Below are 27948 nucleotides of genomic sequence, written 5' to 3'. Positions count from 1 at the left end.
GTTACCACATAAAATGACACATCAGATTTGAAAAAATGGGGCTGCTGATTGAGGCATCGATGACCCTTGGTCCTGAAAGGGTTAAAGGTGTTAAGTTTTATGATCCCTCCAGACCAGCTAGTTTGTTTGTTTGTTTGTTTCTGCAGAGTTTTTTCACCTCATGTCTCTAGTTTATTTGATTAACAGCTGAACGAGATGGGCGCTATAATGTTGGTGACAGCAGTGCTTTTTATTTAGAAAAACTATCTATTTTTACCACTTTATGAGCGATTTTAACTTTATGCTAATTAGCTTCTTAACGCCCAAGTGGGCGTGTGTTTGCTTTAGACCAAGTGGGCGTTGTACAGAGGAGAGTATGACGCTGACCAATCAGTGACCAATCAGCTTCATGCACTTCTCTCCATTCATTTAGACAGCGCATAGTGACACTGCATTGTTCACTATGTGCTGTCTTATACTGACATATTAACGTTACTGAAGTGTTTAGACCGTGACTAGACATTCCTTCCAGACAGGACGGGATGTCTATTCACAATCCCTGCACTTCGTTAACATTTCTGTGGTACTTACAGCAGAGAAAAGCGTAATCTTGCGAGATTACGCTGTAAATGACAGGTTACAGCGAGATTACGCTTGCTCTGCTGTAAGTAGCACAGAAACATTAACGAAGTGCCAGGATTGTGAATAGACATCCCGTCCTGGCTGGAAGGAATGTCTAGTCACTATCTTAACACTTTAGTAACGTAAATATGTCAGTATAAGACAGCACATAGTGAACAAGGCAGTTTCACTATGCGCTGACTAAATGAATGGAGAGAAGTGTATGACGCTGATTGGTCACTGATTGGTCAGCGTCATACACTCCACTGTACAACGCCCACTTGGTCTAAAGTAAAAACACGCCCACTTGGGCATTAAGAAAGTAATTAGCATAAAGCTAAAATCGCTCCTAACGTGGTAAAAATAGATTGTTTTTCTAAATAAAAAGAACTGCTGTCACCTATATTACAGCGCCAATCTCCTTATGTAGGATATAGGGCACTTATAATGTGGTGACAGAGCCTCTTTAATTAGGCCTAGATCTAAGCATATACTCCCCTATAAATTTAGATGTAGCATAAGGGGAAGGCACTCGTGCAGCAGTCATCTCTGTCTAAGTGTCATATTGGCAAAGTGTCAAGGCAGTTATACATGGTAAGTTACAGGTAAGCTGTGTGGACTAAACAAACAAACTTGCATACATTATAATTACTGCTATAGAATTTCACGATTTCCTACGACCAAACCATCGCAACATGTTTGCTGCCGAACTCATCATTGTAGCTGCTGTTGGTTTACAATCCTACAACTCATTTCGCCCCTTAGTAAATTCTGACCACGTCAGTCCCTCTCTCCTTCGCTCGCCTATGTAGAGCTCCCATGCACTATTCACTTTGCTGAATCACCTTAACCCATCTCACCCCACTGCTCAACACAAAGGTCGCTCTCATTAATCACTGAACCATCTGCTCTCTCCCCATTCTCCCGCTACTAGCCTCCCTTTTCTTCTGCCAAGCTCAACCACTTAGCTGCCACACATAGAAACCCTGCAAATCTCCTCAACATTTCTTGTATGTCTTCTCCTGTCTCTTAAAGGGAATGTGTCGCGAATGAAACCTCATTTTTTTTTTTTTTTTTAAGTTACTTATTTCTATTATATTTTTACGTTTTTTGCTGGATTTTATTTTTCTTCCACATGGTGGAAAGTATTAAATTAAATAATAATTTGACATGTTTTCCTATGTTGGCCACCAGAGGGAGCACTTCCCAGAATTACAGCAAGGTGAATTAGGCAAAGCAACCTGACTCACAGCTGCCGTAAAGGTGGGAGGGAATCTCACCCCCCCCCCCTCCTACAAGCCAGGAAAAGGTGTCTTCAAATTGCTAAGCAGTGTCCGGCTGCCATTTTGAGTGCGATTGTTGAAATGCAGCTGGCAGAAGCTATAGGACACACCAAAAGACTAAGGGTATGTTCACACGCTTAGTAAACAAAGGGAAAACAGCTCCTGATTTTCAGCCATTTTTTTTAATCAAACTCACGTTTATGGCGGTGTTTTTTTCGGCCGTATTTGGAGCGGTTTTTCTATAGAGTCTATGAAAAACTGCTCCAAAAACGTCCCAAGAAGTGATATGCACTTCTTTTTGGCGAGCGTCTTTTTACGTGCCGTTATTGGAAAATGGCAGCGTAAAAAAACGCCCTGTCGGAACAGAACGCCGTATTTCCCATTGAAACCAATGGGCAGATGTTTGTAGACGTTCTGCTTCCGATTCTTCAGCAGTTTTTCTGGACGTTTACTGCGTGTGAACATACCCTTAGAATGATGAAAGTGAAGTGAATGACTTTGCAGTTTATCGCTTCACACGGGTTGTATTTGACAAGTTTTTTTTGCGCATTTTACATGCCTCTCCTGCTAATTGTATTTATCCCTCCATCCTGCTGACCGTCTCCTCCATCATCCCCACCCAATCTTGCGGAGTCTCCTCCAGCGCCACCATACAATCCTGCTGACAGTCTCCTCCAGCATCACTGTCAGCAAGATTGTATGGTGACGCTGGAGGAGACTGTCAGCAAGATTGGGTGGGGACGCATCACCATACAATCTTGCTGACAGTCTCCTCCATCGTCCCCATACAATCTTGCTAACCGTCTCCTCCATCGTCCCCATACAATCTTGCTAACCGTCTTCTCCATCGTCCCCATACAATCTTGCTAACCGTCTCCTCCATCGTCCCCATACAATCTTGCTAACAGTCTCCTCCATCGTCCCCATACAATCTTGCTAACCGTCTCCACCATGGTCCCCATACAATCTTGCTAACCGTCTTCTCCATCGTCCCCATACAATCTTGCTAACCGTCTCCTGCATCGCCCCCATACAATCTTGCTAACCGTCTCCTCCATCGTCCCCATACAATCTTGCTGACCGTCTCCTCCACAGTAGAGGAGACTGTCACACCTCTCTGATAGGAATAACCATCTGCTGCTGACAGTCTCCTCCCCGACCTCCTGCTGACGGATACTTCACCTCTTCACCCGATCACAGTCCGCACACCATCCACACTGACAATACATCTAGCAACAGGGGGGGGGGGGGCCGCCGGGGGTCACAAGAGCGGGGGTCTGTGAGAGAGGGGACAGACAGACACACACACCTTACCTGCAGTGCAGCTCGTCTTCATAATGACGCATGCCATCTCCCTCCAAACCGGCTTCTCTGCTGTGTGACTCTGACCTGCGTCTGCGCAGTAGAGCCAGATAGCAGAAGCAATGAACGCCTCACGTTCATTGTGTCTTATGCCCTGTAGCTGCCGTATTCCATCTGTGTATGTGTCGTTAAGAGACACATACAAAGATTAAATAAAACATGGCAGCCCCCAGTACAGTAAGAAAGAGTCAATAAAAAAAATTAAAAAAAACTGTGTGCAAAATTAAATACCCAATATAATATTTTATTAAATAAAAACAAATTAATAAAAAAAAAAAAATCATGACACTGTTCCTTTAAAGGGAAGGTATCATGTTTCATTTATTTTTTATTATATTGCTTTTAATACAACGTTAACAAAAAATGTATTTATTTGTGTTGTCACTTTCTACTTTTTAATGTATTCATACTTTTACTTCGATTAACGATACATACAGAGATGCTATACTGCACATACAACCCCATAGAGAAAAGAGAAAGCCTTTCCATTCTCAAAAGCGTGCGAGGTCTGTGTGCGAACTGCGCATGCGCCTCTCCCACACAGACCAAAACGAAGCTCATTCGTAGAGCGAAATCCGGCGCCATTTTCATGTGGAATGGAAGCCGCTGCCGGACAGTAAGATGATGACTTCCGGCCCCCGGCTTCCGGCCATATGTTCAACATAGCAAAGGCGCAAGGAAGAGGAGCGTAGGCGGCAAGAACTTGCTAGACGAGCGGAGGCGGCGGCAGGAGCAGCTAATTTGTTAGTGTATGATGTGTAGAACCTCCTACCACTGTGCAGTCGCTCAGAAAATAGCAGCACACAGTGTAGGAGGTTTGAAGACATTCAAACCCCATCCTCTCCTGGCACTAGCCAGATTGTGTGAGGACACTAGAGGAGTGTGTGTCAACCCCAAATTTGCAGCAGAAATCAATGAGGTTGCGTTACCACAGTGACCATGCTGCAATTTTGGCAACTGCTCCCTCTAGTGCCCAGCACATGGAAAGGTTATTAGAATCTAATTTATAATATTTCCTGACTTGTGAGAAAATTAAAACAATGTGTAATCACATATACTAATTGTTTAACTGATAAAAAATCATCTCTAGCGACACATTCCCTTTAAAGAGGCTCTGTCACCAGATTTTGCAACCCCTATCTGCTATTGCAGCAGATCGGCGCTGCAATGTAGATTACAGTAACGTTTTTATTTTTTTTTAAACGAGCATTTTTGGCCAAGTTAGGCTTGCAAAAGTACAACTGGGCGTGTTTACAGTAAAAGTACAACTGGGCGTGTATTGTGTGTTACATCTGGGCGTTTTTACTTCTTTTACTAGCTGGGCGTTAGGAATGGGAGTGTATGATGCTGACGAATCAGAATCATCCACTTCTGTTCGTTAACACCCAGCTTCTGGCAGTGCACAGACACACAGCATGTTCTCGAGAGATCACGCTGTGACGTCACTCACTTCCTGCCCCAGGTCCTGCATCGTGTCGGACACATCGGCACCAGAGGCTACAGTTGATTCTGCAGCAGCATCAGCGTTTGCAGGTAACTACGTAGCTACATCGACTTACCTGCAAACGCCGATGCTGCTGCAGAATCAACTGTAGCCTCTGGTGCCGATGTGTCCTCGCTCGTCCGACACGATGCAGGACCTGGGGCAGGAAGTGACGTCACAGCGTGATCTCTCGAGAACACGGCTGTGTCTGTGCACTGACAAAAGCTGGGCGTTCTGAAGAGAAGTGGATGATACTTCTCGTCAGAACGCCCAGCTAGTAAAAGAAGTAAACACGCCCAGATGTAACACACATAATACACGCCCACTTGGACTTTTACTTTAAACACGCCCAGTTGGACTTTAGCAAGCCTCATTTGCATAAATACAAAAATGGTCATAACTTGGCCAAAAATGCTTGTTTTTTAAAAATAAAAACGTTACTCTTATCTACATTGCAGCGCCGATCTGCTGCAATAGCAGATAGGGGCTGCAAAATCTGGTGACAGAGCCTCTTTAACTGTGCTTTCTGGAAAACTGGTTCGTGGCCAACAAACTCACCTTTATTCATGACTTATTCCTTTCTAACTCAACCTTCTGGCTCTTACAGAAACATGGCTACACCTGTCTGACACTGCTTCTCCTGCTTCTCATGGTGGTCTCCACTTCTCTCATACCCCCAGACCGGAGAACACCCACTCTCATCATGGGTGACTTCAACATCCCCATTGATAACGCAATCTCCCCATCTGCCTCCCAGTTTTTATCTTTAACCTCGTCCCTAGGTCTGTCACAATTTACTAACTCTCCCACACATGAAGACGGGCGTTCGCTGGACCTGGTATTTTTCCGTCTCTGCTCAGTTTCTGACTTTATTAACTCTCCTCTCCCGCTCCCTGACCACAACCTTCTCTCCTTTACTATCAAATATTCTCTGCCTTCTCATGCCTACCGGTCAGACATACAGAAATCTACATGCCATTAACACTCAGCAACTCAAACAGTCTGCAGTCCTCATTGTCCCCTATCTCTTCCCTCTGCTGTACGAATGTGGCCACCAAACATTACAATTACATTCTCAAAAATGCGTTGGAAGAAGCAGCCCCCCCCCCCTACACTCCGAACCACCCGACAAGGACGACAACCCTGGCACACGCCTCGACCCCGCTTTCTTCAGCGGTGCTTATATGTGCCAAACGTCTGTGGAGAAAATCGCATTTGGCCTACATTACAAATTTATGCTCAAAACTTACAACTCTGCCCTTCATAGTGCCAAACAAGTCTATTTCACTTCTCTCATCTCCACACTATCTAATAATCCAAAACGCCTCTTTGATACTTTTCACTCCCTCCTTAGTCCTAAAGTGCAGACACCGATCACGGATCTCAGTGCTGAAGACCTGGCCACTTATTTTAAAATTAAAATTGACAACATCCGGCATGATATTATCTCCCAGTCTCCTAGTAACATCGATCCCCTTCCCTCCTGCACTCCCTCTTCTTCACTCTCAGCATTTGACCCAATAACTGAAGAAGTCTCTAGGCTCCTCTCTTCTTCTCATCCTACTACCTGCCCTAGTGATCCTATCCCCTCACACCTCCTCCAGTCCCTTTCCCCAGCTGTCACTAGTCATCTGACTAAAATTTTTAACCTCTCCCTTTCCTCTGGTATCTTTCCCTCCACTTTTAAACATGCCATTATAAACCCACTACTGGAAAACAAACTTTTGACCCATCCAGCGCGGCTAATTACCGACGAGTCTCTAATCTGCCCTTCATCTCCAAACTCCTGGAACGCTTGGTCTACTCTTGCCTTATACGCTATCTCTCTGCTAACTCCAGTCTAGACCCCTTCCAATCTGGTTTCCCCACTCTACAGAGACTGCCCTTACTAAAGTCTCAAATGATCTCTTGGCGGCTAAATCGGACGGTAAATACTCTCTCCTGATTCTTCTGGATCTCTCTGCAGCCTTTGACACTGTAGACCACAAACTCCTACTTAAAAGGAACAGTGTCATCACAAATTATTTTTTAATATGTTAAAGATGTTAGTGCTTTATTAAAAACGTTTATATTTGTGTGTTTGTGTTTGACTTTTTCTTATTTTTACACTTTTTCTTCCCTATGGGGGCTGCCATCTTTTGTTCCATTTCTGTATGTGTCGATTAACGACACATACAGACATGGCATACGGCAGCCACAGTCCCATAGGGACTGCGAACGGGTCCCGTCCCATCCACTTCTGTGTACGATGTTTGTGTGGGAACTGCGCATGCGCCGCTCCCACACATGCCAATTTGAAATTGGCGCCGTCCGGCGCCATTTTCCTGTGGACCGGAAGTCGCGGCCGGACAGTAATATTACTACTTCCGGTCGCGGCTTCCGGACTTGTGCACTTGGACCAGCGGCAGCAGACGGAGCGGACGGGCCGGAGGCAGCCGCGGCGGCAGGAGCAGGTAAGAGATTTCAATGTATGTTCGTGTTTGTGTGTGTTTACTACTGTATGTAAACCTACTACACTGTGTGTTAGCTCAAAAAATGGCGACACACAGTGTAGGAGGTTACACCGTTCAAACCACTCGTTTATCCCGGCACTAGCCAGGATAAAGGAGGGGGGGATGCTGAGAGCTCACTAGAGCGAGGGCTTTTTACCCAATTTTGCAATGCTGCAATTTTGGGAATAGCTCCATCTAGTGACCAGCAATGGGAAATATTATAAATTAGAATTAATTTATAATATTTCCTGACTCGTGAAAAAAATAAAAAAAATTTGAACAATGTTTAATCACCTACACACTAAAGGTTTAATTAAAAGAAACAAACATGTTTTTCTGGCAACACATTCCCTTTAAAGAGGCTCTGTCACCAGATTCTCAAATCCCTATCGCCTATTGCATGTGATCGGCGCTGCAATGTATATAACAGTAACGTTTTTTTTTGTTTTTCTTAAACGTTAATTTTTGTCCAAGTTATGAGCTAATATATATATATATATATATATATGCAAATGAGCTTTGAAATGGACAACTGGGCGTGTTTTTTTTCGTATGTCCAACTGGGCGTGTATTGTATTTTTAACTGGGCGTGTTTTACTAGCTGGGCGTTGTGAATAGAAGTGTATGATGCCGACGAATCAGTGACCAATCAGCATCATGCACTCCTCTCCATTCATTTACACAGCACATAGTGTTCTTACTAGAACGATGTGCAGCCACATACACAAGTGTCCTGATAATGAATACACATGACCTCCAGCCTGGACGGGATGTGTATTCAGAATCCTGACACTTCTGAATCTTTTCTGTGAGATTTCCAGCAAGGGAAACGAAATCTCGTTTACCTCGTAATCTCACGAGATTACGCGCGGCTTGCTGGAATCTCACAGAAAAGATTCAGAAGTGTCAGGATTCTGAATACACATCCAGTCCAGGCTGGAGGTCATGTGTATTCATTATCAGGACACTTGTGTATGTGGCTGCACATTGTTCTAGTAAGAACGTGATGCTGCTGTGTAAATGAATGGAGAGGAGTGCATGATGCCGATTGGTCACTGATTCGTCAGCATCATACACTTCTATTCACAACGCCCAGTTAGTAAAACAAGTAAACACGCCCAGTTAAAAACACAATACACGCCCAGTTGGACATACGAAAAAAAACACGCCCAGTTGTCCATTTCAAAGCTCATTTGCATACATTATATATATATATATATATATATATATATATATATATATATATATATATAAAAAATAGCTCATAACTTGGGCAAAAATGAAAGTTTTTTTTAAAAAAAACAACGTTACTGTTATCTACATTGCAGCGCCGATCACATGCAATAGGAGATAGGGATTTGAGAATCTGGTGATAGAGCCTCTTTAACATGCTCCACTCTATAGGCCTCAAGGACGCTGCTCTCTCTTGGTTTTCCTCCTATCTCTCTGACCGCTCGTTCAGTGTGTCATTTGCTGGTTCTACTTCCTCTCCTCTTCTACTTACTATCGGGGTTCCTCAGGGATCAGTCATAGGTCTGCTCCTCTTTTCTCTCTACACAGCACCTATTGGACAAATTATCAGCAGATTTGGCTTCCAGTACCATCTGTACGCTGAGGACACCCAATTATATACCTCTTCCCATGACATCGCCCCTGCTCTAATACAAAAAACACCAGTGATTGTCTGTCCGCTGTCTCTAACATCATGTCCTCTCTCTATCTGAAACGGAATCTTTCTAAAACGGAGTTCCTTGTGTTCCCACCATCTACTAACCTCCCTAAACCGGATGTCTCCTCCATCTCTGTGTGTGGCACTACCATAACTCCTGGGCAGCACGCCCTCTGTCTCGGGGTTAGTTTTGACTCCGATCTTACCTTTACTCCTCACATTCAATCACTTACATGCTGTCATTTTCACCTCAAAAACATCTCCAGAATCCACCCTTTTCTTACTGAATAAACAGCCAAAACTCATTGTTGCTCTGATCCACTCTAGTCTTGACTACTGTAACTCATCATTAGTCGGCTATCCCCTCACTAAACTCTCCCTTCCAATCTATCCTTAATTCAGCAGCCGGGCTCATCTTTCTGACCAACCGCTACACCAACACCTCTACCCTGTGTCAATTACTACACTGGTTGCCCATCCCCTTCACAATTAAATTCAAACTGATTATTTTCACCCACAAAGCCCTCCACAGTGCTGCACCTCCTTACATCTCTGTCTACCAGCCTACTCGGGCTCTACGTTCTGCCAACGACCTCCGATTAAAATCCTCCATAATCCGAACCTCCCACTCCCGTCTTCAAGATTTTTCTCGTGCTGCACCAGTCCTCTGGAATGTGTAACCCCAGACACTCAGATTAATTCCCAATAGCCACAGTTTTAAACGTGCCCTGAAAACACATCTTTTTAGACAGGCCGATAACATTCCCTATTAGTCATCAGAATAAAAGTCCTTCACACAGCTCCTCTTCATGTCCGTCATACACGGATACTGGCTGGTGACCGGCTGATGCAGCTTTTTTACCACCCCAGGTGTATAAAAGATGGCTGGACTATTGTACAGAACAAACACTGACACTTTGTGTCTCCCTTATTTCCTCATAGATTGTAAACTCTTGCGAGCAGGGTCCTCAATCCTCATGTTTGAATTGTAAATTAACTTTGTCACTATGTAATGTCTGATATGGTCTGTTTATGTTCCCTCTAAATTGTAAAGTGCTGCGTAATATGGTGGCGCTATATAAAGATTATTATTATAACAAGCCAATGCAACAGTAGCAGCACCAGGGGACAATCAGAGTTTTTTTTACTGGGATTTCTTCCTTGGTAACAGATTATGGAATTTTTCCCTTGAACCTCTCTCCATTACATATATGCTTAACAGTGGCTCTCCCGCTGCTGTGAAAGGCTACGTGCCAACATGCCATGAAAGTCGAGGACTGTTAATGGCATGCAAGGCCTTAAAGTTTTTCAGAGAAAATATGGTGACTTTCTAAATACTTGAAAATTCACTGAAGTGATAAGAGTAAAATTTATAATTTTTATTTCATAGCTATCTAAAAACAGGGGTACAATCACCACTGTGAAAAGCCCGTGTATTTAAAAACGTATTAAACAGAATACTCCCAGTCCTAGTTCGTTTGCGAACCCTTTGTGACTGGGTATGTAAACAGAGATATCAAAATATGGAATCAGCGTATAACATTGGTAAAGCAGTGGTTTGGACCCTCGTTCCCACCGGAGCCTGCGTTAACCGCACCAGATTCTCCCAATGTACAGATGCACAACAATGCCACTGCCCCCTACGCAAAATTCCCTCACTTCACCCGACCCTACGCGTTTCTATACTTATCATCAGGGGTCTGTCAGTCTGGCCAGGATGCCAGCGATATATCTTCAGCAGCAGATATTCTACTGCACAACACGGAAGCATGCACGCATAGATGTCAGCGGCGTCAGATGTCAGACTGACAGACCCCTGATGATAAGTATAGAAACGCGTAGGGTCGGGTGAAGTGAGGGAATTTTGTGTAGGGGGCAGTGGCATTGTTGTGCATCTGTACATTGGGAGAATCTGGTGCGGTTAACGCAGGCTCCTGTGTGAACGAGGGTCCAAACCACTGCTTTACCAATGTTATACGCCGATTCCATATTTTGATATCTCTGTTTACATACCCAGTCACAAAGGGTTCGCAAACGAACTAGGACTGGGAGTATTCTGTTTAATAAGTTTTTAAATACACGGTTGGGCTTTTCACAGTGGTGATTGTACCCCTGTTTTTAGATAGCTATGAAATAAAAATTATACATTTTACTCATTTATCACTTCAGTGAATTTTCAAATGTTCATATTTGTGGGAGCACAATATATATCGTTAAAATACAGTGACTTTCTAAATACCCTGCAGCCCTGTGTGCTGAAAGAAAGAAATTTGCATAGTAACGTTTTATGTTGGAACGGCTATTAACGCAATTACATCATATACTCTTCAAAACCGCTCCAAATACTAGCCTGAATAAACATACCTTTCTTTATCCACACATACTTGAACAGGGTAGGACTGGTTACTTTTATTTCCGGTCCCCAACTGGCCATAAGAGTTGGCTCCCCACGCATACATTACACCTTCATCTGTCAGTGCCAGAGTATGTGCATAGCCACAGACAATCTGCAAGAGACAATGGATATTAGCTACAGAATATGTTAAGGTGGTATTATACACACATTTTGTGACGGCATCGGAGTGGCACCCAATAGTCTTCACAGACCCATTCACTTTAGTGGGTGAATCGGGTCCGTGAAATATGATCCAAGCTTCCGATCCGAGGAAAGATAGAACATCATGTCCAATCTTTTCCTTGGATCACTGACGGGACTCGGCTGGCACACACGGTCGTGTGCATGAGGCGTTCGGAATAAAAAGGTTCTCAACAAATAACAACACAGACTAAATAGTGTGAGTACTTCTAGTGCTCACGCACTGCCGTGTAATTGCTGTCAACATGTTGCCGTTTAGTGGCTCTTATGGACTAAGGGACAGAGAAGGAGTAGGAGGAAGGAATTCAGCAAATCCACATGCCACTGCATAGCTGTAAGGAAAGAGTTGATAACAGACTTTAAATGGGTTGTCCAATTAAGACAAAACTGTAAATATGCCCTATTAGGGCACAAGAACGATACCAGAATTTGGACTTCGATACCGATACTTTGTGTAGTATTGCAATTTAGATACCAAAACGATACTGTCAACAATAATAAAACCAAAAGCTCTTCCATTTTGTGATGTGAGGCGCGAGGTGTGATTAATTTTGAATGTGCCTCACATTAATAGTAATTAACCACATCATGTTTCTCAGTCATAATGGGTTAATTACTATTCATGTGAGGTACATGGAGGATAAGTTCATCACACCTCGTGCCCCACAATAAGTGAAAGCAGTTTTTATTTTTTTACACCGTACACATCATAAATGACGAAAAAAAAATAGTTGTGCAGGTTATTACGGCCGCGTTAATACCAAATGTGGATATTTTATGTATCGAGACTTATTTTAATGTTTATTGTGAAAAAGGTGTATGTGTATTGTTTTTTATTTAAAGAGGCTCTGTCACCACATTATAAGTGCCCTATATCCTACATAAGGAGATCGGCGCTGTAATGTAGGTGACAGCAGTGCTTTTTATTTAGAAAAACTATCTATTTTTACCACATTGAGCGATTTTTAGCTTTATGCCAATTTGTTGCTTAATGCCCAAGTGGGCGTGTTTTTACTTTAGACCAAGTGGGCGTTGTACAGAGGAGTGTATGACGCGGACCAATCAGCATCATACACTTCTCTCCATTCATTTGCACAGCACTAGCGATATAGCTATATCGCTATGTGCAGCCCCATAAACACACTATAACATTACTGCAGTGTCCTGACAATGAATATACATTACCTCCAGCCAGGACGTCATGTGTATTCAGAATCCTGACACTTCTGAATCTTTTCTGTGAGATTACAGCAAGGCAAACGTAATTGTAATGGCAGGAAGGAGGTGAAGGGAACAAGTGAGCCCTAATCTACCCACCGCCCTGTCCCTGCCTACTTGCAACGACCCACCCTAGGCGACGGGGTACAACTTGGCGGCGGTCCCTACGCTGTCTAAGTGCAAGGGAGTACAAACAGGGAACACGCAAGGGAAGGGGCAGTAGGCCACGGAACGCCGCGAGGAAACGGAGCGATGAATGAGCCAGTCAGGATCAGGATGTAGTGGAGTATACCAACGAGAGCACGGAGCAGGAAGCAAGCCAGGGGCAAAGCGAAGCAGGATAAGCGGAACTGAAGCAAGGCAGAAGCACGGCAGAAGCAGGCTGGAGCAAGGCAGCAGTGGAGCCAGGAATCCAAGAAGAATAACAAGCACTGAGGAAGAGAACACGGCAGGTATAAATGGACAGGGGGCGGAGCTAACTCCGACTGACCAGGCCGCGATAGGCTCTCCCACTCCTGAGCCTGCCACCCTGGTTGGTGGGAGCCGGTGTCAGTCTAAGAGGTCTGGCCTCAGGTGTCGACTGATTAATCCCGGGAGTATACACAGACGTAGTACTTGGCAGATCCTTTACAGTAATCTCGCGAGATTACGATGTAACCTGTCATTTAAAACGAGATTACGTTGCCTTGCTGTAATCTCACAGAAAAGATTCAGAAGTGTCAGGATTCTGAATACACATCACGTCCTGGCTGGAGGTAATGTATATTCATTGTCAGGACACTGCAGTAATGTTATAGTGTGTTTACGGGGCTGCACATAGCGATATAGCTATATCGCTAGTGCTGTGTAAATGAACGGAGAGAAGTGTATGACGCTGATTGGTCAGCGTCATACACTCCTCTGTACAACGCCCACTTGGTCTGAAGTAAAAACACACCCACTTGGGCATTAAGAACCTAATTAGCATAAAGCTAAAAATCGCTCATAAAGTGGTAAAAATAGATAGTTTTTCTGAATAAAAAGCACTGCTGTCACTTACATTACAGCGCCCATCTCCTTATGTAAGAGATAGGACACTTATAATGTGGTGACAGAGCCTCATTAACATTATGGCAGAAAAAAGAAGGTTGGAACCAGCGCTGAGAATAGTGAATCTGTTTAAAACAGGAAACTATTTCCAAGTTTTAATATTAATTTGAATAAAAGCAATGAACAGAAAAGTGGTAATGACGGGCAGGTAATGTCCAAGAGTTCAGAGAGTGATGAGAAATAGGCGGTAGCCTACGCGTTTCAGACCCTATCTGGGTCCTTAGTCATGGCTTGTAATTTCAAATTACAAGCCATGACTAAGGACCCAGATAGGGTCTGAAACGCGTAGGCTACCGCCTATTTCTCATCACTCTCTGAACTCTTGGACATTACCTGCCGGTCATTACCACTTTTCTGTTCATTGCTTTTATTCAAATTAATATTAAAACTTGGAAATAGTTTCCCGTTTTAAACAGATTCACTATTCTCAGCGCTGGTTCCAACCTTCTTTTTTCTGCCATATCCCCCGCGTGTGCCGACACGAGGATCCGTGTGCTGACCACCCTACCTGTGACTAGGTGAGCTGGAGGAAATTCTCCCCCTTGTTTTTCTCCTCATTAACATTACTTTATGTTTTTACTTTATTTTTAAACTTTAATGTACTGGCATATCTCTATGCCAGTGCATTAGCCTGTGTACGGATAGTACACAGGCAGTTGTTAGGACATACCTAAGTATGCCCTAACAACAGGAAATATGGTAAGACAGCCCTGGGGTCCTTCAAATGAACCCTGGGCTGTCTGTCCATATATGGTATGTCCCTCAAATCGCGTCACAGGGATTCCAGTGATGCGATCCAAGGGGCATTGCCCCTTCTCACTTTCCTCTTGAATGCTGCGGTGGTGGTCAGTTTTGATTACACAGCCGCACGCTCATACATTCATGTGTTACTATATTGAGTTGTGCGGCCGCACAGTTTAGTATCGAAATACATGAATTAACGGTATCGAACAGATTGGGGGTGCATGGTATCGAACCAGTATCGAAGTTTTGATATATATATATATATATATATATATATATAAAAATATGTCACGTGTGTATATATATATACACACGTGTGTGTGTGTGTGTGTTACACACACACACATATATATATATATATACACACACACACACACACACACACACACACACTATATTTCTGGTTAATTTTTTATTTGTGGAGGGCAGGAATAGGGGTCCAAAAGGACCAAGATGGGGATGTTTCCATTGTGGGTGGTGTATTTCATGCCCAAACATTGAGCAATCTGCTGAATTTTCAAATTCCAAGGGCACAAAGACCTTTAAGATTGTGTGGCCCCTTATGTGTACAACACGATGTGTAATCTTTTACGCTACATGTCCATGTCCTATGGTTTACGTAGGCCTAACCACTCGAGAGTTAAAAATTTGTGTTAGAGAACACGTGAAGGACATTGAATCAGCCATGGATATCCACAAAATGGAAAAACTTGCTAAATTAAGAACTATTCCCTGTCACTTTAGGCAATATCACAACTGTAACTGGAAATTGAGAGTAAAAGGGATTGACCATCTCCAGACTAATCTAAGAGGAGGTGACACTGAAGAAACTCCTACGTCTGGAAAGTAAGTGGATTTGGAGGTTAGGGACTCTACAACTGTGTGGACTCACTGAGTCCCACGTTTTGCTTAATTTCTCTGATTGCTGAAACTGTTAAGTTGTGGTTTCCCTAGAAGGAATTTTAGTTACAATTTTTAACACTATTTTTCTCTACTTGAATATAGGGGATGAATGTATACATACCAATGACCATGATATATAAAGGACATGCCATCTAAGAAATATCCCTACATCATTAAAATTAATGCCACAGATAGTTCACTAATATTCTGGTCCAATATATAATTAACGTATTTGATTAAATGTCGACTTCAAAGCTACTGGTTTTAAATGTATTGCTTATATTTTTTTATATGGACACACATATACATATATATATATATATATATATACACACATTTGCGTTGCAATGATCAGTGTTTTTAGTCTATATATTTTTACACTTCTACTGTTACACATAGTATATTTTTTCACTTATCACTATATGGTAAAACTTCATAATATTTATTATTATTTTTTACTTATTTTGATTATAAAATATATATTTTATATAATATTTGCCATTTAGTAACATGAACAGTAATATGCACATTATTGTCACTTGAGAATATGCACAGCAATGTTCATGTATACTTTATATATTTTTAGTAAACCTACAAAAGGACCTCAAAATAAAGGTACAACAGGACAGAGGAAAAACCCCAAGCCAACTAGGAAAACAACCTATAAGCGCACGAGCGCCAGGGACATAACATCCCAGTAGAAACTGAAAGTAAATACCATGGAAAATAGGGAAATATATACTTTTATTAATGTATCACAATACATGGTATAACAATATCAGATGTATAAAAAACTGTATAAGGCGGATCATATATCAAGAGGAGTAACAAAGCGGTAAGTATGACAGAATACCATGGGAAGCACAGAAAACAAAACCAAAAAATCCCCACATCTTAATGCGATCATACAAAAAGCACAGATGACAAAAATAACAGAGACAGAGAGACTCTATATCGCTGTGAATGAAATACCCACATGGAAAGAGTGCATGTCATAAATCTGCAAGAAATAAATAGCGTGCTTAACATATCGACATATTAGGTGAACATAATATTGAGAACATAACTCATGCAAATACCTGTCGACATGATGGAAGCAGAAGATGAGGGGAAATGGCACAGGAACGCCTCGACGCGCGTTTCTCCCACGACCGGCTTCGTCAGTTTCTACTGGGATATTATGTCCCTGGCGCTCGTGCGCTTATAGGTTGTTTTACTTTATATATTTTTCACTATGTTAGTTACTATTTTCGTGCACATGTAAATTTTATTATACATTTCGGCAATGCCAAATATATTCATATAACAAATATGCGATTCTTATATTGAGGAGCCGCACTGTTAATAACATGATATAGGGAGATTTAATTGCATGGATCTTTAGATTTCTATTAGAAAGGGATTGTAATGTTCATTAGAACGTTGCTGCTATTTCTTGTGAGGTAATTCCTATGCGTTTCTAACTATACCAGCATGATATGGCATTTATGCGGTTAACAAATCTTGTTGGACACGGGTTTTATCTCACCCATGTGTCTCTGTTCCAGGTCTTCTGCTCTAGCTCAGGCGTCCATGGTAACCTTGAATGATTGTCTGTCTATGTGAACGTGATGCGTCATGATGCAATAAACGTAACATGCATCTGAGCGTATCGCGTGACACTTGACGCTGTTCTCATGGGGAGGCACACCCTGGGGAAGTGAAGCATGATGCCGCCATTGGATCGAGGTAATTAACAAACTTAGACACATGTGGTGAAACTTACCATTTATGAGGCCATTGAGCAATCATGTGAGTAGTGTGTGTAGGACGCCACCCCCAGATGAAGGCGCTTGCCGAAACACACGTCGGGATAGGACACCATTCCAGGGAATCAGACATGACTGCTTAGTGGTGGGTTATATTACTTTTGGGGGGGGGGGAAATGTGGCGAGTTCGCTATAAGCTTCTTCACTTTATATGTGGCAATACATTGGCCATTTCCAAATGGGAGTTGAGTAAGTTCCATGTTACTTGAATTACATTGTTATCTGTATGCCCACAGCTAGCCACCGATATACTAGTCTGTCTCTTTTTATTCATATCACTATACATATATCGGAGTAGTTATATGTATTGACAATAGATGGCTCTCTTTAGTGTTGATGCATGACATTTCCTGCTGGGGCGATCTTATCTGTTAATCAGTGTGGATTCATTGATATATATATATATATATATATATATATATACTGTTAAACTATTTTTAAAGAAATTAAAGTATTTATTTTTATTGCGCTTATAGACTGTCTTATATTGGTTTTCATACATCTTGTAGGAGTACAGCTCTGTGATATATTGTGGTTACTTATAATGTCCAAGTAATGGAATCACATGCAGTGATTACAGGTTGGATTAGGTATGTATTATATTGCCTACCTCCGATGTTTCTGCATAAGATCTGGAGAAAAAATGACTGATCACCAGTGACATATTACCATCTCTTTAGATTCTAGTAAATAGCGAAGTAAACACACCTGTTCCACGCGAATACTTTGAAGAGCAGCGATTCTGCACGGCGTTGGCTGGTTTCCACTGCTACCCAACCCCAGCTGTCCATTTCCGTTGTATCCCCAGGCATACACCTGAACAAAAACAAAGATGGATAAATAGTGTCGCCTTTGATTCCTGGCAGAGCCATGACTAAAAACAGTCTGCTATCACTACATTATTTTATAAGTTGGTTACAAAACCCAGATGCCGAGGTAGAACGCAGCTCAAGTGCAAACGCCTTTTACAGTTTATCGGTCATAATCTGTAGAATTTCCCTAGATTGCAGTTCATCACATTAGAGACTCACTATACGTGTTGTAGTAGAGGGAAGTGTGAACATATATTTATGCCATAAAGTGACACAAAGGAAAGAGCAGAATCTAATCACACGTGCCGCCTATTGTTTTTATATTACACATGTTGTGCTAGGAGATAGTGAAAACGCATTCACACTTTATACAGACCAAATATTTGCCTTGCCTGAATACACGTCCTTACAAAGATCTTTATTTTCTTCAACATATTATACATAAGAACAGAACACTGTGGATAATAGGAGACCGACCACTTTAGGAGCAAACCTAACATTTTTGGGGTTAGATCTACTTTCCTCAGCCAGGATCTGTCCTGTTTTTTAGCAACACACATATAGACACACAACATTTGTCACAGCTGAAGCAGAGCCAGACAACTTGCTCCCAAATCAATGACAGCCACATTGCCCTCATAACAGAGTGAGCAACACTACCAGAGACTCTGTCACCAGATTATAAGTGCCCTGTCTCCTACATAATGTGATCGGCGCTGTAATGTAGATAACAGCAGTGGTTTTTATTTTGAAAAATGATCATTTTTGAGCAATTTTAGATTTAGTTTCTTAAAGACCAACTGGGCGTGTTTTTACTTTTGACCAAGTGGGTGTTGTAAAGAAGTGTATGAGGCTGACCAATCAGTGACCAATCAGCGTCATACACTTCTCATTGTTCCAGCCCAGCATGATCCACAGCACAGTGTGATTGTGCAGTGAATGAAGCTGGAGCAATGAGAAGTGTATGACGCTGATTGGTCACTGATTGGTCAGCCTCATACACTTCTTTACAACACCCACTTGGTCAAAAGTAAAAACACGCCCAGTTGTCCATTAAGGAAGTAATTAGCATAAATCTAAAATTGTGAATAACTTATTTTGAAAAACGATTAATTTTGAGCAAAACACTTATCTACATTACAGCGCCGATCAGATTATGTAGGAGATAGGGCATTTATAATCTGGTGACAGAGCCTATTACAGTGCCGGTCACAATAGCAAATTTTAACTTACCTGTACGCTACTGCTAAAGGAAGTTACGTGAGTGGCAGCTGCTCAGTGTAAATCTCACCTCTTGTGCCATGAGTAAGGGCAAGAGAAATTCAGCCCTGCAGAAGAAATCTGACAGCTTCTGCAGGGGCAGTGATGCTCAGGGAAATAGTTGTGCACCAATGTGTTGTAGGTTTCTTCTGATACTGATGAAGGGGTCAGTATTTATTTTATCCTTTTATAAACAAAGATTGTGCTGCTGTGAGGTCCTTTCATTCACATCCGTGCTAGGGCTCCGTACTGACGCTTTGTCGGTAACGGAGCCCTGACAGACGCAAACGGAAACCATAGGTTTCCGTTTCCATCACAATTGATTTCAATGGCGACGGATCCGATGCCAATGGTTTCCGTTTGTCTCGGTTGTCGACGCTATTGATTCCGTCAAAACTGCGGAACCTGGTGTCGGTCAGGGCTCCGTTCCGACAGAAAGCTCCAACATAACAACGGAACGGAGCCCTAGCGCAGATGTCGCATTCTGATTAAAGTTAATACATTTTTGCTAACGATCCCTCACAGATTCAGTGGACGGGTGACAAATGCAAGGAGCTAGATGCAGTCACCAACAGCATCTAGCTGCAACACTTTCTGCAGAAGCTGTCAGATAGAGAGGACATGATGTTAGGGACAGCGGACAGACAATCACTGGTGTTTTGTATTAGAGTAGGGGCGATGTCATGGGAAGAGGCATATAATTGGGTTTGTCCAATCGGTGCGGTGTAGAGAGAAATGCGGTGTAGAGAGAAAAGAGGAACGGACCTAGGACTGATCCCTGAGGAACCCCTGATAGCAAGTGGAAGAGGAGAAGTAGAAACAGCAAATGACACACTGAACGAGCGGTCAGAGAGATAGGAGAAAAACCAAGAGAGACGTTTCTTTAAGGCCAATAGAGTTAAGCATGTTAAGTAGGAGTTGGTGGTCTACAGTGTCAAAGCCTGCAGAGAGATCCAGAAGAATCAGGAGAGTATTTACTATCTGATTTAGCTGCCAAGAAATCATTTGAGACTTTAGTAAGGGCATTTTTCTGTGGAGTGTAGAGTGCGGAAACCAGATTGTAAGGGGTCTAGAAGGGAGTTAGCAGAGAGATAGCGGATAAGGTGAGAGTAGACCAAGCGTTCCAGGAGTTTGGAGATGAAGGGGAGATTAGAGACTGGTCGGTAGTTAGCAGCGCTGAATGGTTCAAGAGTTGTTTTTTTCAGTAATGGGTTTAGAATGGCATGTTTAAAAGAGGGAAAGATACCAGAAGAAGGGAGGATAAAAATTTTAGTCAGGTGACTAGTGACAGCTGGAGAAAGAGACTGAGGGGATAGGATCACTAGGACATGTAGTGGGACAAGGAGAGGAGCCTAGAGACGACTTCTTCGGTTATTGGGTTAAATGCTGAAAGTGAAGAGGGAGTGCGGGAGGGAAGGGGATCGATGTTACTAGGGGACTGCGAGATAATATCATGCCGGATGTTGTCAATTTTAATTTTAAAATAAGTGGCCAGCACTGAGATCCGTGATCGGTGTCTGCACTTTAGGACTAAGGAGGGAGTGAAAAGTATCAAAGAGGCGTTTTGGATTATTAGATAGTGTGGAGATGAGAGAAGTGAAATAGACTTGTTTGGCGCGTAATGGAGGAAATCTGCAGCCAAATGAGATTTTCTCTACAGATGTTCAGCACATCTCGAGCACCGCTGAAGAAAGCGGTATTGAGGCGTGTGCCAGGGTTGTCGTTGTCTTTGTCGGGTGGTTCGGAGTGTAGGGGCTTCATATGTATATGTATGACATTATATTTCGCCATTGGTTGCCTGCTTCTCCACCAGTCTTTATTCACCCGGCTCCATCGTTGACCTGTCATTTTGATACGTAATTGGCTGCAGTGGTCACACATCATTACTAGAATTGGGTGAACAAAGACTTGTGGGGGACCAGGAATTGGTAAATATTTTATGAGGCTGGGAAACACCTTAGACTTGTTATAGTAGCATTTAGAGAGCGCAGTTGCCCAGCTTCTACAGGATGGGCCACAAAAAACAGAACCCTTTTTCCCTTGTGTGGTTTGTACAGGATAATACCTAATGGGCCTTGTTAATCAACACGGTCTTACAATAAAATGGACTTTGTTGCCGATAGCAACCCATCAGAGCTCTGCTTTCATTTTACCAGAGCACTTTAAAAAAAATTAGGCCCATCGTATCCTTTCCTGCTGTGTTGTGCATGTGTCTAACAGGCCTATGTACGCACAGTCCTGTGTTCCCTTGAATGAGCCTGTTTGGCTGGTCATTTTCCGGACCTACCTATTCCAGCAAAAAGCAGCATACGTGGCTTGGTACAGAAGTGGTGTAACACAGGCTGACAAAAAAAAAATAGACAACCACATGTTTGGACACCTGTCGTTGTTGCACACATCCAGGAGGGGATTATGAGAAGCGAAAATTATCCCAGCAAGCGCACGTCCACAGAACGAGTGTCTGTTGTGTGAGAGTTAGAAGATTAGGTTAAACAAAGGCGTGAGGCGTATTGGATTGGCTACTGGATATCATCGTATCCCAACAGACGCTTCAGGATCTAAAAATCAGCGTTTGGTGCGCGGTTATGGGTACGCAGATTGTGGCTCTAATATTCTTTGATGAAAATGCAAACACAGCAGCGTACATGAACATCTTCGAGCAATTCTATGCACAATTAACGGATGACGAGCGGGAGTATTGTTTCTTTCAACAAGACGGGGAAACTTGCTATACGTTGAACGCCTCCCTGTGCCGAGTTCACGTGGCATTTGCAGAAAAATGTGCGGTGAGCAAAGGGTAGTGGCCTCCATGATCACCAGACCTGATGGTGTGTGACTTATCTGTGGGGTTCCCTGAAGGGTAGAGTTTATGAATCTAATCACCGGCCAGTGCCTGAACTGAACTGAAGAGAAAATTTAAATTCCTGTGTCGGAATATGGAATGTGTTGCAGCTGTTCCAGAACATAAGATGGGCACAACTTTGAATTGCCACTGGCAGAAACCACTTCCAGCATCTCCTGTAACAGCCAAGTACATCATTCTTCCATTATCTTGTACAAACCACACAAGGGAAACAGGTTTCCATTTTCCGTGGCCTACCCTGTATGAAATGTTACAAGATTATTACTTAACGTTTATAATAAATATGCATTATATAAAATGCCTATGAGCAATTCCGTAATGTCTCAGCATCACATTTATTACAGTAACGCCACTACAATAATTAAAAATGTTATTTTCTGTTTTCTTTGCGCTTTGACACTTGCAGCTGAAGGCTGTTCAGTATATGTCACATTCCATAACCATGTTCAGTAAGTAGTTGTAAAACTGCCATTCTTAGCACTTATATGTGGAGCAGATCAGCGGTGATTGTTGGGTGTGGGAAACATTGTACAACAAGATAGAAAGTCAAGGAGGATCATTGAATTGCAGTTCTACCCTTGTGTCTAAATGGTTGTTGGAACCACATAAGATCTAATTCTACAGAAAAATGATATTATTCCAAATCTTTGATATTACACCCCCTGTAGGATTCATTGTTACCACTAACTTTAATTTAATATTTAATGAATGAAATAAAAATATAATATACGATCTACAGTAAAATATGTTTGCACAGATAAAAATGTACTCACACAGGTGGTGGTAGAGACTTAAAAGGCAATTCTAGCCACAATAACTATCACCAAGACCAGTAAAAATGACGTTAAACAGAAAGGGAGGAGGATTAAAACAATTTATTATCTCAAGCTTTCTGGCCGGGGACTCCAGTCTTGTAGATAGAACCTCTCCATGTAGAGAGCACCCCCCCCTGCCTGAAGATAGCACCACTGTAGCTCCCTGTAGGAGCGGAATCCCTGGTGGCCAGGCCCCGCTCTGGCGGGGGATTCCGCTCCTGGAGAAGCTTCTGCTTCACTATACATATATGAAGTGTGACGTCAAGGGGTTACTCCTGGAGCAGAATCTCTCTCCCAACGTCATTATCCATATATGGACAGAGATGTCAGGGGCTCCGTCTATGAGCAGAATCCCCAGCCAGAGGGATTTCGCTCCTTCAGTGAGCTACAGTGGCGCTATCTACAGGGGACACAGTGTCACAGTACCCATGTAGATAGCGCCACCATGTACAGGGGATATGGTGGCTCTATCTACATGGGCACAGTGGCACTATCTACAATGGGCACTGTAGCACTATGTGGGCATTACCTACATTGGGGACTGTGGTACTATCTGCAGGGACATTGCAGCACTAGCTACATGGACACTGACAAATGAAATCCATTTTTTTTAAATTAAATTTATTTTTTAACGGCCATGAAAAATGGATGGCAAATGGCCATTAGAAACAAACAGATGGACTGGAAATATGGACATATATGGACAGTGACGTCAAGGATTTTCGCAAGACAGGAGTCCCCAGCCAGAGATCTTGCGAAGCTATGGCTAGGGACTCCATAGTTAAAAGCCCTGACTTCATTGTTCATATATGGACAGTAATATCAAGGGCTTTTGAGCTCAGCGCTCAAAGTAGCGCTGTATTCGGGAAGTCCTCGGCCAGGCTCAGTTTTTACAAGGATTGATTCCTGAAAAACAGCTGTTAAAAACGGATCTATTGAGTTCCATGGGAGCGTCGGGCTGTGAAAAGTCAAAAATAGGACATCCTATTTTTTGACAGCCAGTATTCATGGGCCGTTAACAAAAAACGGCCGTGTGAATATACTCATAGAACTTTATTGTTCTGAAAATGGCAGTTAAAAGAACATGTGAATGTAGCCTAAGCATTAACTGCCATTGTGACAAAACCGTAACAAAAAAAAAACCTCACGTTTGCGGTTGTGGCAAGGGAGAGTCTTTCTGCCATGTGTATATGTACCATAATCTGAGAACCTTGTTGAATATGTATAATAAGAAGTTAACTGGACAGGTTCAGGAAGGAAGGTATTTTTACCCAGTTGCCTACACTTTGTGACATTTAAAGAAAAAAAAACAAAAAAAACCACAAACGTGACTTAGTCAAACGTATGGCAAAAGGTCTGGCCCAATATAGCATATGGGGACGTTAAAGTAAATATCTGGATACCTTAAAAAGATATACGCTGAATTTAGTCTGGTTTAGTAAGTATAAACTTTGAAGAATACACCTTTTTTGTGGATTTGAAACTGTTGGAGTAAAGACAGGTGTGACCTGTGATGGACTTCCACATAATGCGTTTTTTTGGGCTCAATAATACCGGTTTAAAATGGTGTAATTTGCTGATAATACCTCACAATATTATTACATTAATACTGTATATCAAATTTGATGACAAGATTACTAGACAAGACAGGAGATTCAGGGGTTCCAATTGGCGGCGGCATGAGACAGTGGCACTTTAACCCCTTCAAGACAGCCTGTTTTGGCCTTCAGGACACAGCCAATTTTTTCAAATCTGACATGTTTCACTTTATGTGGTAATAACTCCGGAATGCTTTTACCTATCCAAGCGATTCTGAGATTGTTTTCTCGTGACACATTGGACTTTATGTTACTGGCAAAATTTGCTCGATACATTAAGTATTTAATTGTGAAAAACACCAAAATTTTGTGAAAAATTGCAAAAATTAGCATTTTTCTAAATTTATATGTATCAGCTTGTAAGACAGATGGTAATACCACACAAAATTGTTGCTAATTAAAGGAACAGTGTCATCACAATTTTTTTTTTAATATGTTAAAGATGTTAGTGCTTTATTAAAAACGTTTATATTTATTTGTGTGTTTGTGTTTTACTTTTTCTTATTTTTACACTTTTCCTTCCCTATGGGGGCTGCCATTTTTTTTCCCATTTCTGTATGTGTCGATTAACGACACATACAGACATGGAATACGGCAGCCACAGTCCCATAGGGACTGCGAACGGGGCCCGTTCCATCCACTAACATGTACGCCGTCTATGTGGGAACTGCGCATGCGCCGCTCCCACAGAGTCCAATTTGAAATGCGCGCCGTCCGGCGCCATTTTCCTGTGGACCGGAAGTCGCGGCCGGACAGTAAGATTACTACTTCCGGTCGCGGCTTCCGGACTTGTGCACTTGGACCAGCGGCAGCAGACGGAGCGGACGGGACGGAGGGAGCCGCGGCGGCAGGAGCAGGTAAGAGATTTCTATGTATGTTCGTGTACGTTTACTACTGTATGTAAACCTACTACACTGTGTGTTCGCTCAAAAAATGGCGACACACAGTGTAGGAGGTTAGACCGTTCAAACCCCTCGTTTATCCCGGCACTAGCCAGGATAAAGGAGGGGGGGGGGATGCTGAGAGCTCACTAGAGCGAGGGCTTTTTACCCAATTTTGCAATGCTGCAATTTTGGGAATAGCTCCATCTAGTGACCAGCAATGGGAAATATTATAAATTAGAATTAATTTATAATATTTCCTGACTCGTGAAAAAAATAAAAAAAATTTGAACAATGTTTAATCACCTACACACTAAATGTTTAATTTAAAAAAAAACAAAAACATGTTTTTCTGGCAACACATTCCCTTTAACATCACCCATATGTCTACTTTAGATTGGCATCGTTTTTTGAACATCCTTTTATTTTTCTATGACATCACAAGGCTTAGAACTTCAGCAGCAATTTCTCACATTTTCAAGAAAATTTCAAAAGGCTATTTTTACAGGGGCCAGTTCAGTTGTGAAGTGGATTTTAGGGCCTTATATATTAGAAACCCTCGATAAGTCACCCCATTTTAAAAACTTCACCCCTCAAAGTATTCAAAACAGCATTTAGAAAGTTTCTTAACCCTTTAGATGTTTCACAGGAATTAAGGCAAAGTAGATGTGAAATGTTCAAATTTCTTTTTTTTTTGCAGAAATTAATTTTTCATCTATTTTTTTTGTAACACAGAAAGTTTTACCAGAGAAACGCAAACTCAATATCTATTGCCCAGATTCTGCACTTTTTAGAAATACCCCACATGTGGCCCTGGTGCACTTATTGACTGAAGCACCGGCCTCAGAAACAAAGGAGCACCTAGAGGATTTTGGGGCCTCCTTTTTATTAGAAAATATTTTAGGCTCCATGTCGGGTTTGAAAGGCTCTTGCGGCACCAAAACAGTGGAAATCCCCCAAAAGTGACACCATTTTGGAAACTATACCCCTTGAGGAAATTATCTAGGGGTATAGTGAGCATTTTGACCCTGCAGGTTTTTTGCAGAAATTCTTGGAAGTAGGCCGTGAAAATGAAAATCTACATTCTTTCAAAGAAAATGTAGGTTTAGCTAATTTTTTCTAATTTCCACAAGGACTAAAAGGAGAAAATGCACCACTACTTTAGTAAAGCAATTTCTCCCGAGTAAAACAATACCCCGCATGTGGTCATAAACAGCTTTTTGGACACACGGCGGAGCTTAGAAGGGAAAGAGCGCCATTTGGCTTTTGGAGATCAAATTTAGCAGGAATGGTTTGCGGAGACCACGTCGCATTTGCAAAGCCCCTAAGGGACCAAAACAGTGAAAACACCAAAAAAGTGACTCCATTTAGGAAACTACACCCCTTGAAGAATCCATCTAGGGGTGCAGTGAGCATTTTGAACCCACAGGGGTTTCATAGATTTTATTAGAATTGGGCAGTGAAGATAAAAAAAATCCTTTTTTTCCAATAAGACGTAGCTTTAGCTCAACATTTTTCATTTTCTCAACAAATAAAGGAATAAAAGAACACCAACATTTGTAAAGCAACTTCTCTGGAGTACGGCAATAACCCATTTGTGGTCATAAACTGCTGTTTGGGCATACGGCAAGGATCAGAAGAGAAGGAGTGGCGTTTGGCTTTTGGAGCACAGATTTTGCTGGATTGGTTTCTTGACACCATGTCACTTTTGCAAAGCTCCTAAGGTACCAGTACAGTGGAAACTCCCCAAAAGTGACTCGATTCACGAAACTACACCCCTAGAGGTATTCATCTAGGGGTGTAGTGAGCATTTTGACCCCACAGGTGTTTCATAGATTTTATTAGAATTGGGCAGTGAAAATAAAAAAAATCCTTTTTCTTCAATAAGACGTCGTTTTAGCTGAAAAGGTTTCATATTCTCAACAAATAAATGTAAAAGAGCACCCCAACACTTGTAAAGCAACTTCTCCTGTGTACGGCTTCTGTTTAGGCACAGAGTAGGGCACAGAAGGGAAGGAGCGCCATTTGGCTTTTGGAGTACAGATTTTGCTGGATTGGTTTCTGGGCGCTATGTCGCATTTGCAAAGTCCCTGTGGGACCAAAACAGTGGATAGCCCCCCAGAAGTGACCCCATTTTGGAAACTACACCCCTCAAGGTATTCACCTAGGGGTGTAGTAACCCCACAGGTGATTGGCAGAAATTGGTGTGCACGTGAGGTTGCAGAGTGAAAATGTTTTTTTCAATAGATATGCCAATATGTGGCGCCCAGCTTGTGCCACTGGAGAAAACACACCCCAAAAATTGTTAAAAGGGTTCTCCCGGGTATGGCGATGCCATATATGTGGAAGTAAACTGCTGTTTGGGCACACTGTAGGGTTCAGAAGGGAGGTAGCGCCATTTGGCTTTTGGAGCGTGGATTTTGCTTGTAGTAGTTTTGTTTGGAGTCTTACTGGTGTTTCCGTTTATAATGT

The 27948-nt window shown here is 42.3% G+C and overlaps 1 protein-coding gene across 4 annotated transcripts in view; it reads right to left on the bottom strand.

Annotated features, from left to right (window-relative positions):
* RCBTB2 (RCC1 and BTB domain containing protein 2) overlaps positions 1 to 27948 on the bottom strand; it is a 103125-nt gene that overhangs the window by 58884 nt on the left and 16293 nt on the right. For all 4 annotated transcript variants that reach the window (XR_012881390.1, XM_075852240.1, XM_075852243.1 and 1 more), the window contains exons 7-8: positions 17956 to 18063; positions 11254 to 11396 (exon numbers count right to left, since the gene is read on the bottom strand). Coding sequence is in view for 3 of the 4 variants with exons in the window: in XM_075852240.1 (XP_075708355.1) it covers positions 11254 to 11396; positions 17956 to 18063 (251 nt within the window). In the remaining variant the exon portion in view is untranslated. The remainder of the gene's footprint in view (positions 1 to 11253; positions 11397 to 17955; positions 18064 to 27948) is intronic.

This window comes from Rhinoderma darwinii, chromosome 2, assembly GCF_050947455.1.
Source record: "Rhinoderma darwinii isolate aRhiDar2 chromosome 2, aRhiDar2.hap1, whole genome shotgun sequence".
Taxonomy (NCBI): Eukaryota; Metazoa; Chordata; class Amphibia; order Anura; family Rhinodermatidae; genus Rhinoderma; species Rhinoderma darwinii.
This window is presented reverse-complemented; position numbering and strand designations above follow the sequence as displayed.